Below are 11,375 nucleotides of genomic sequence, written 5' to 3'. Positions count from 1 at the left end.
CACTTTTGGACAGGAATCACACATGATTTTATGATAATCAATTTCTAAATAGTTGGAAAGCAGCATATTTACCTGAGTAACATTTATAAGACCCTTGTCAGACCCCACTTGGAGTACTGTGCGCAGTTCTGGTCGCCTCACTACAGAAAGGATGTGGAAGCTCTTGAGATGGTGCAGAGGAGGTTTACAAGGATCTTGCCTGGATTGGGAGGCATGCCTTATGAAGATAGGTTGAGGGAGCTAGGTCGCTTCTCCCTGGAGAGACGAAGGTTGAGAGGCGACCTGATAGAGGTTTATAAAATGTTGAGAGGGATAGGGTGGATTCTCGGAGGCTATTTCCCAGGGCTGAAATGGTCACTACGAGAGGACACAGGTTTAAGGTACTGGGAAGCAAGTACAAAGGAGATGTTAGGGATAAGTTTTTCACTCAGAGGGTGGTGAGTGAGTGGAATCGGCTGCTGTCGGTGGTGGGAGAGGCAAACTCGCTGGGGTCTTTTAAAAGACTTCTGGATGAGTATATGGGATTTAATGGGATTGGGAGTTACAGACAGTTCTATGGTCTGGTAGGTATGGTGCAACTTGTGGGCTGAAGGGCCTGTTTGTGCTGTAGTGTTCTATGTTCTATCAGTTCCTAATGTGTCCATCCAATGACTTGTACACCTTAAAGGCATCTCCCTTACACTTTTGGAAAGTGTGATTTCTGCCTGATGGGATAATCTACTCTGTAGTGACACAGTGGCACAGCAGTTAGCACTGCTGCCACACAGCACCCAGGTTCAATTCCTCAGGTGATTGTCTATGTGGAGGCTGCATGTTCTTCCTGTGTCTGCATGGGTTTCCTCCTGGTGCTCTGGTTTCCTCCCATGGTTCAAAGATGTAAAGGTTAGGTTGATTGGCCACGCTAAATTGCCCTGTGTGTCAGGGAAATTATCAGAGTAAATATATGGTATTATAGTAGGGCCTGGGTGAGATTGTTGTCAGTGCAGCCGTAATAGGCCAAATGACCTCCTTCTGCACTGTACAGTTCTATCTTCAAAACTGCATTTTCAATAACTTGTGTTGCTCTGTGTTAATGTCGAGTGTTTCAAAATACATTTCTAAAATAGTGTCAGCTATTACACCTACTCACTGCTACCATTACAAGAATAACCTTGTACCTGTAAGGCCCATGCAGATAATCCGCAGATAAAGATGTCTTCATCCTGTTATAAGCATTTAGATCAACAAGGGATGACAGGAGGATTTTCTATTCAAACCCAATCCAAAATGTTTCAATTCTTTATTTTGTGGGAAATGTTTCAGGTTTTAATTCAAGTAAAATGTGAACAGAATTTGAAAGTGTATCCTTACATTAATAATGCAACATGCAGGAATATAAATTCTTGTGTTTGTTCCAATTCACACAGGGTTGATTAAAAGGTTACGTTATGCTACAGGAGCTTACTACTCATTAACTGAATACATTTTACTATGCAAAGCTACAAAGAGTTGTTTCAATTCTTTGTATAATTAAAGAGACATTGGGGATTAGTAGTTAAGATTTGACATACACAATTGCTCATCTCTTAAATTGAAATATAGCTTCTTTTGATTAGTTCAGGCTTAATCAATGTCATGTGATCATCAATTGTAATCCTACTTTCACCTTCAGCATCACTGAAAGCTGTTAAGTGGTGCAACTTGCCTTGGATCTAAGTGGTGTTAGTAAGCTTGCTGTTTCCATGAAGCACTGTTACTCCATAAACTCTGGAATGGAAGGAATGATTGTATGTTGTTAGTTTATTTCGGAAAATTTATTTTGTTACTGTGCGTGGCAAAGGAAAGGAAATATACATTCCAAGATGAGTGCAACGAAAGAAGAAGTGGAGAAATTCCTGGACAGTAATCCTGCCTTTGCCAAAGAATACTATGATTCAAGACTGCGATCTCTACATGTTGCTAACTTGCTGGGATCTCAACAAACAAGTATAGATGTCGAGACTCACCGGAAGGTAAACTGTGTCGAGGAAAGTGAAATAATTTTTGAGCTGGTTCGAGACCTGCAGGATGTTAATATGGAAAAAACATTGTTTAATATACTCAGGAGGATTACATTTCTCCTTCAAGCAGATCGCATGAGTTTGTTCCTGTACAGATCCAGAAATGGCACCCCTGAACTTGCCACCAGGCTGTTCAATATTCAGAAAGATTCTACTTTCGAAGATTGTTTTGTTCAGCCAGATTGTGAAATAGTTTTTCCTCTTGACACTGGGATCATTGGATATGTGGCTCAGACTAAGAAAACAATAAATGTCCACGATAAAAGAACGGTACTGGATGTATTTTTTTTTAATTTCAATGATGCACTATTATATATGATGCTGTAAATGCATTTAATATAATGGCATAAGTTTATCTATATACTTTGCATTACAACGTTTATAGAAACTCCATTGCCAAGCAAAGGAATTTACCCGCATATTTAATTTTCATTGTTTATACTTCTCAAAACCATGAAATGTGACTTAGCAAGAGAAAACAAAATATTCAAATTGAGTAAAGGAATAAAGTATACTGAGGAAGTAGATATAAAGAAGACAGGGTAAAATGGACTTGAAGAAGCTAACAGAAAGACAGGGTTAGCAGCATTATGAAGAAGTTATGATAAGGAAAATCATGTGAAGGCAAATAATGAGTGTCTCACTCATTTTTTTTCAGAGTGCAAAAGCAATAAGAAATAGAGTTATCGATTGTGAGAGAAACAAAGAGTTACAGGAAAGAGATACACAAAATTATCTATAAATGTCATTAGAGGTAAACTAATATGAATTAACATTTAAATTTTAAGGATTAAAAGTAGGTGTGTTTACTTAAGCAATAAAATTGAAGGGGAAAGTGTGATGAATGTATAACAGCAATTTTGTTATCAGAAATGAATAACTAGTACAGCATTAAAAAAAAGTTCAAATAGGACTTGACCTGCTGAATTCTTAAACACAATTATTACCTATAATGAAGCTTCTGCTGGCACTGGACGGAGAGCTGTCATATACTAGCAAGTATGAGAATCCAATTTTATTTTCAGTAGCAATGAGTGCTTCCTAAACCACATCTCTCCCCCTCCTCCCCACCACACCCCAAACATTGCATAGTTCTTTTATGCTATTTCAGCAGATTTTGCAGCATAAAGGACCTACATAATTTATTTTCAGCAGAAGGCATTTTGAGAAGCTATTGTTGTTCAAATGCAAATCAGATTAAGAGTACGTTAAGATATATGACCAAAAAAACAGCAGATTTAATTACATGAGCACTGCATTGAATAATCAAACAGGGAAGATGCAGAATATTATATGGAAATACATAGCAGAAAAAAGCTTAACAATTCGCTGGAGAAACTGCTTCATGCTTTGTATGTCTCCCCATTATATTTGTGTAGTCATGTAAATAGGTTTAAGATATCTGTAATTATTTCCACCTAATCACATCTGCAAAGGACAATTTTTTTTTCCTACAAATACAGATGATCTAAAACAAATACCAACTGGTTTTCAAGCAGGTACTGTATGTACGAATAATAAATCAGTACTTCATTGGTAATAATTAGGACCGACAGAGCTACTGTAGGACCAGTGCAGCGCCAGTTGTAAGTGAGAAATTTTAGCTTCTTATATCTCTACATTTTAGATTCAACTCCACATGTAAAAGGATTATAAAAATGTAATGCATCACAAAATGTGTTTTTAAGAAAGCATGGTGAAAATACTTCATTTACATAACTCCATTCAATTGTATAAAGAAACCTGATTCTATCCAGATGAGTTTTTGACACGTAAAGCCTGCCAAAGCAACATAAAATGGAATAGATAAATGTAGTTTGCTGAGTTTATTTCTTTAATTCTAGCTGCAGATTATGTAGAACTGATGTGATTCATAAAAATTCATATTTTGCAATGTAATGGGAAGAGATGGGTGACACGGTGGCACAGTGGTTAGCACTGCTGCCTCACAGTGCTAGGGACCTGTGTTCAGTTCCAGCCTTGGGTTACTGTCTGTGTGGAGTTTGCACATTCTCCCTGTGTCTGTGTGGGTTTCCTCTGGGTGCTCCAGTTTCCTCCCATAGTCCAAAGATATGCGGTTTAGATGGAGTAGCCATGCTAAATTGCCCTTTAATGTTAGGGGGATTAGCAGGGCAAATAGGTGGGATTATAGGGATGGGGCCTGGGTGGGATTGTGGTTGGTGCTGACATGATGGGCTGAATGGCCTCCTTCTGCACTGTAGGGATTCTATGAAGATGTACAATGGACCAAAATGAGAATAAATGTGATATTTTATTCCTCTTTGATACGGGTAGTAGACACAATATTACTCACAATAAGTATTCCAGGAATTTGCTCCAAAAATGTCATCTTTCTGCTTATTTAAATATAATTTTAAATGCATTATTATAGTAGGTAAGAAGGTATATTGTAACAAAACATTAATAGGTGACTCTCACTGACAGCAGTTTGCATATTCAGTGTTAGTCTGTAGCATTCTTTCTTACAAATATAAATTTTCAGTGGCCCCAAAAAGCCATTTAATCAATAGTTACAGTAATTACTACATGATGATTAGTGATGGAAGAAAACCCACTGGAAATGCACAGCAGCTAGTCAGCAATTGTGAAAAGATAAGGCTAGTTAGTTGTATTTCAGATTTGCATAATATGCTAGGCTGTATTGATTTTATAGATGTTTCATAAAGACTTGAGTATTAAAATGAAATGATCAAATCTAACTAATCCTGTCACACTTATAGCTGCAATGGATTATTTTGTAGGTCATACTCTACAAGCTGATTTAGTGGGACATCTTTGTCAGCACAGTTACTAGTTGTAAATTGTAACTTTTCAAAACATTTTGCATTTTATAATCAGAAAATTAAACTACTATGATTGAGTATACTTGATCATTTATTAATTTCAAAATGAACTTTCAAAGTAAAAGCAAATGTAATCCAAACCTTTATACTTTTATGTCTTAAATCTAATGTTGTACATATATCCCAGATATTATCTTACTTAGTATTGTGATCAAATTATTTTAATTGAGAGATCAATAACTCACTTTTGAATCATAGAATGGTACCGCATGACATAGAAAAGCATCAGTTGGTCTGACAAGTCTGTGCTAGGATCGGACAATACAAAAGTTTCTTGTTCCCTATAACACTTAGGGCATGATCCTACCAGTCATTCATGCCATGTTTTGCTGCAGCAAGGCTGGAGAATTTGGCGCCCAGTCAAATCTACATTCACTGCAGCAGGATGGGGAAAATCCCACTGGCATGAACAGTGATAAGATTCTGGCCTTAAACTTTCTAAGCTATCAGAGATAATCACTACCTTTTGTGACAGGAATGTCCTTTATTAATATTTATGGTTATAATTAGGGATGTTTACTTATTTTTCCGTGATTCATGATTCATTATTGTGCTTTCTTATATGCTCGAGCACATATGCTAATATTTTCCAATATGATTGGGGATTTCTACAATCATTTTCATGTATTGTTGGAAGTTTTTTTTTGTTTCAGTTAAGGATAATTATTATCATATTCATTGTTTTAGTTTTACTTTGTGAATTCAAGTTACGTACAAAATTGTTTTCCGATATAGTTGACTCTGTGAGAGGGATATGGGTGATCCCGGTATTATTTTGAAGGATAGATGTGTTTGCTACATTTCCAGGTACAGGCTTTTTTTAGACATAGATATGTTTGAACAGGCACTGTGTCTAATGGGTAAAAATGTTATTTTTTAAATTCATTTGTGGGACATGGGTATTCCTGGCTGGCCAGCATTTATTGCCCATCCCTAGCTTTCCTTGTTAGGAGCTTAGTTGAGAGTCAACTACATTGCTATGGCTCTGGAGTCACATGTAGGCCAGACCAAGTAAGGACAGCTGATTTTCTTCCCTAAAATACATTAATGACAATTGGTTTCATGGTCATCTATAAATATTTAATTCCAAACATTTTTTATTGAATTCAGATGCCACCATATGCCATGGTGTGATTTGAAGTCAAGTCCCCAGAACTTAGCTGACTTTCTGGATTAATAGTCCAGCAATAATATCACTAGGCCATTGCCTCCCCTTATAATGGTAGGCATCATGGAAAGAGAAGAGATTGTGATGACAATGGCCCAAATATGGGATCAGAGTTTTGGGTCCAGTATTTTTATGTCAGGAAATGAGCATGTGGATCCCTGAATGAAAGACTATGTGGTGGTACTCAAGGTCCAATTACATTATATAACATTCCAGTAGTTATGACAGGATACTTCTGTATCTAACTACATTTAATTCTGTCTGTCTCAATCCATTGTTAAGGATTGTCACCCCATTGCTGCTGATGGAATGGCTATCAAAAAATTTATCATTGCTTAATATTTAATGTATTATAACTCAAATCTGTGACAGAGAACTGTAAAGCAAAGAAAATATTTTGTGATCATGTATCATAACTCACACTTGTTGTCATTACTAGTAGGATATGCAATTGGAATATATTCTGAATATATTCCATAGTCTAATTTTTTCCATCATTAGAAAAGTACCTTTGCAGCAATATAATTAATGAAAAGTTTGTTAACCTGCTGAGAAAAACATTTTGATGCTTCAGGAATAAGTTTAATTCCACTAGATGGAAGTTGCATTATAAAGTGTGAACAGATAGGATATGCTCATAGAATCCCTATAGTGCAGAAGGAGGTCATTTGACCCATCGCATCTGTATCGATCATAATGCCACCCAGGCCCTATTCCCGTAACCCCACTCATTTACCCTGTTAATCCCCCTGACATGAGAGTAAATTTAGCATGGCCAATCAACCTAACCCGCACATCTTTGGACTGTGGGAGAAAACTGGAGCACCCGGAGGAAACCCATGCAGATACAGGGAGGAAGTGCAAGCTCCACACAGACAGTAATCCATTGCCGGAATTGTACCCAGATCCCTGGCCCTGTCAGGCAGTAGTGCTAATCATTGTCCCATCATGTATGCTATAAATGATAATGTACCACTGACACTAGACTGTCATGTGTTAGACTCTTCTTTTTCCTCTCAAGACAGAGAGAGAAATGTCGTAACTATGCCTAATTGCAACATGTCTACTCTGTAACCCGTTTAGAAATTGTATCAATAAACATGTGTTCAGCAGATACCAGAGTATGTCTACAGTCTGAGTACCAAGTCCCATTACTAATGTCCAAGGTAGAAGGGCCCTATCTCACAACATGGTGACAATGAAAGCGGAATAGATGGGATTTTTACAAAAATTGTCGAAGTATTAGACTCCCTTCAGAATGAGAGAAATCCCCACCAATCCCCTCACTCCACCCACCACTATGGAAGTTTCGGAGGGCACTCTTCTCCTTCACAGCCATTGATATCAGGACTCTCCCTGACTATCATCAGGACTCTCCCTTCCGCTGCTCCCCCATTCTGTCATCAGGCTCTTCCTTTCACCTCCACCACTCACCATCACACGTAAGGGGAACCCACACCCATGGAGAAGGGTTACACTCCCCCCATGCCAGAGCCCCCTGGGCATTTCCCACTTTATGCACCTAATTGGCACTACCACTTGGCAGTACTCCCTGATGATCCCTGACACAAGGGTGCAATGCACATCCTTGGCACCCAACCTCCAGGACCTCCTTGCACCTCTGTCTCTGGCATGATTACCATGACTGGTTTCTGCTTTTAAAAACCAGTAGTGATTTAACTGGCATGGCATCATGCCGCCAGGGCAGGGAGGATACGTTGTGGGTGGATACAATGGCATAAAGCTGATTAGTTATATTAAAATATATTCAGATACATGGAAATCAGATTCATGCTCTTTCTGTGCATGAACCGGATAATCCTTAGAAAGGCAGGGGAAGATCTCAAACCAAGATCTCACCAGCGCAAATTCTGTTATGGCCACTAAATCTAGCAAATCTCTCAAAATGGGATTTGCACCACTGAGGAGGGAGGGCCTCGAATGTAAGTTTGAGATCAGTGTGCCCATTCTCAGAATCCTGGTGTTACTGGTGTATTTACGCCCCGCCCCTCCACCTGACTGTTTGACCCTCGCTGGCACTCTGAAATTGCACTGAGTACTGTAAAATCAGTGAGAAAGGCACCTATGAAGCCAAAGAATTTCACCCCACTTCTCTCATCTTATCAATTACCATGCAATTTTGCGAAGATTGCATCCATAGGCAACTTTTTGGCTCCTCTTGCCGCCGTGAATGCAAGTTTGAAAGGCCTGCCTTCGTGGAATTTGCAGCACGGGCCAGATAATCATAGTCATAGTTTCATGTTATAAAGTAAGATAGCATACTTGAGGGCAGTATGGTATAAAGGGTTAACAGATTGGATCTGTGAACGTGTGACGTAGATAACAACATACCACTAGCCTGTCACGTATTCAACTCTTTCGAGAAATAGAGAGAAATGGTGGAATCATGTCTAAAAGTTATGTGCCTACTCTATAACCTGTTTAGAAGCAATACCAAAAGAAGTGTTGAGCTAATACCAGAATACATCTACAGACTATCTAAGTCCTAAGTTTCATGCCTGGACCCCAAGACAGAAAGACCTGATCTCAGAACAGAAGTGTGATAGACTCCTTACTTTTTTCCTACTGTCCAGCTGTTTCAATGTCACTGATCCTTAGACAGTTCAGGTGGCTGTTTGAATAAATATAAATTGGCACATATCATTGAAGTATTTGGAGTACAGTTCGTTTTTAATTGGCTGCTGAGTGGTCTCCATCATTGCCTGCTTACCAAATAAAACCTGACACAACACCTTGCAAAGCCCTTTGAGACAAGTTTAACACACATGGACCCACAAAGAAAATTTGGACCATTGTCATTATGGGTGTCTTTAGGCCCTCCAACAGCACCTTCATCACCACCTCACCCCTTCTCCTACCCCCTTCAAGACACCATACACATCTTGCTCCCCAATCCCGTGGAATGTAACCATATTAAATTTGGCCTTCTATCATTGCAAGTTCAAAGCCTGGTCCTGGCTTTGGATGCCTGCTTTGGTCACTCAGATTGTCAGTTTAATGAGGGAATGAATATTAAAATTGACTGGGCCTTGAACTGCTAGTGTATTACACCAGCTTTCCATTCTTGAGTTCAAATTCTTCCTTTTGTTAAATGTAATGCCGAATCAAAATTTTCATATGTTAAATAATTCTGTATTTAGCCAGTACTAAGATATTTATCGATGATCGTGTTGAATTGCTATCAATAAATAAAAACATGCCAATATCCATTAATGACAGATGATTACACTAATTAATACTCCCTATAGGAGAATTTTTATTAAAGACTACTCAGTAGTTCCGTGGTGCTTGTTGAATAGGCCTAAAAACCACTGCTGGCCCTCTTCCACTCACCTGCATCTTTCACCAGACTTGCTATTCTGTGAACTGACAGCAGTGGAATGTTGCCAAGTTGAGTTTCAATTCCTAAATTTCCCAAAAAGAACACAAGGATTCAAAATCGTTCCAGTTTTCACACAGTTGAAAGAACCCTGTACATTAGAGATTAATTGGTCTACAAGTCTTAATGACCGTTGACAAATATTCTAGGGAATAAACTCTAAGCAGGTTCATATACTCACTTTTAAAGCTGGGATTCCTCTTTTTAATTTAAATGTTGCATATTCCAGCCAAAATGCTGTCTGACTTGGACAAGCTGGAGTTGATAATTTGCCTCACACTGACCTGCTTCATAGTGGTAAAGATAGTTTAACACATTAAAGTAGGAAAAAGTCCTTTGGAATTTAGGACCTGATATAGTAATGATACTTTCTGGAGGTGTCCATAATAGATTTTGTGATATATTTTGAGAGTGTTCAAATGGCTGCAATTTTCACATATAGTTGTCAAAATTTGATGAACTACTATCAGTACAAGGAGGTATGATCTTTGAACATTGTTTTCCATTATATTGATTGACTATTTTCTGTTTTGTAGGATGATCGTTTCTGTGACTTTGTGGATGTCCTTACAGAGTATGAAACAAGAAATGTCCTGGCAACCCCAATACTGAATGGAAAAGACTTAGTTGCTGTTATAATGGCTATAAACAAAATAGATGGAGATCATTTCACCACAACAGATGAAGACGTAATAATTTTTCAGATTTTTGGACAAATATATTGTATACACTTTTGTCTACATGTATATTTTGAAAATTAAGGCATTGAAATTCCACATCTTTTCCAACACATTTTTAGTAATGATTTTCTTTTTTGATGACTGAAAGATAGGATGAATAAAAATTGTGCTGGTTTTCTGGCGTACAATGACAGTTGTGCGTCTCTACTGCTGTTTGAGGCCCTTTCATAATGCTTTAACTAATGCTTTTAAAGGGTTATTTAATCATTGGCATTCTGGAAACCCACGAGTGTTTCCCCCAAAGCATCAAGCGTAATTATTCCTCCAATACATTGGGTGTGATCTTGCCTGCTGTTCATGCCACGCTCCCGCTGCAACAAAGTTGGAGAATTTAGTGGGCAGTCAAACCTCTGTTCACAGCGGTAGAATGGGAAAATCACACCAGTATGAATGGTGATAAGATTCTGGCCATTGTCTTTTATCCAACTGTCTACCATAGTCTTTTTCACTTATTCTAGCTGCTCTGACATATAAGCTCAGGGTTTAGTGATCATGTGGTATGAAAGGTTCAAGGGATTGAGATATATTTTACTGTCATGCAGTTTGTATTGGGAGCTGATACTGACTGTACCTTTAAAACTTGCCTCACACTGAAGTGTTGCCTCTGTTGTATCATTTGCTTAATATTCTGAGGCTGAGAAATGACATACTCCCGGTGTCTGATATCCACTGAGTCATGAATCCATAGGATCCCTACAGTGCAGAAGGAGGCCATTCAACCCATCAAGTCAGCACCAACTCTCCAAAAGAGCATCTTATCCTCTGAAAGATCATCTTATCCAGCTACAACCACTACCCTGCTCCGCCCTAATCCCTGACCCTGCACATTTACCATGGCTAGCCCACCTAACCTACACATCATTAGACACTGAGGGGCAATTTAACATGTCCAATCCACCTAACCTGCATTCAGCTATAGACCGATATATGCTAAGACACCTGTATGGACTTGTCTTCACTATGCACTTCCTAATTTCCATCATTCTGGTCTATCGGAAAAAATGATGCCAAATACTTGTGGACCTGCTTTTCTAAAGGAAGCAGCTCTTGAGGCCTTTTACTGCTGGCTCTAGTCTTTTTACCCTTTCATTTTGTGCACCTTACTTTTGTAACAAGATTGAGGGAATTAGCTAAAGGCTAACTTTTGAGGTGTTATCCTCCAGA

The 11,375-nt window shown here is 38.5% G+C and overlaps 1 protein-coding gene across 1 annotated transcript in view; it reads left to right on the top strand.

Annotated features, from left to right (window-relative positions):
• The first annotated feature begins 1,662 nt into the window (after nucleotides 1–1,662).
• The window catches only part of pde6a (phosphodiesterase 6A, cGMP-specific, rod, alpha), a 53,910-nt gene continuing 44,197 nt past the window's right edge, over nucleotides 1,663–11,375 (top strand). Inside the window, exons 1-2 of the mRNA XM_080201631.1 lie at nucleotides 1,663–2,309; nucleotides 10,008–10,160. Coding sequence (XP_080057757.1) covers nucleotides 1,842–2,309; nucleotides 10,008–10,160 — 621 coding nt within the window. The 5' untranslated portion in view covers nucleotides 1,663–1,841. The remainder of the gene's footprint in view (nucleotides 2,310–10,007; nucleotides 10,161–11,375) is intronic.

Source organism: Carcharhinus amblyrhynchos, chromosome 13, assembly GCF_965287045.1.
Source record: "Carcharhinus amblyrhynchos chromosome 13, sCarAmb.v2.hapA, whole genome shotgun sequence".
NCBI classification, from domain to species: Eukaryota; Metazoa; Chordata; class Chondrichthyes; order Carcharhiniformes; family Carcharhinidae; genus Carcharhinus; species Carcharhinus amblyrhynchos.
The sequence above is the reverse complement of the archived record's forward strand: the minus strand, read 5'-3'. Positions and strand labels throughout refer to the sequence as shown.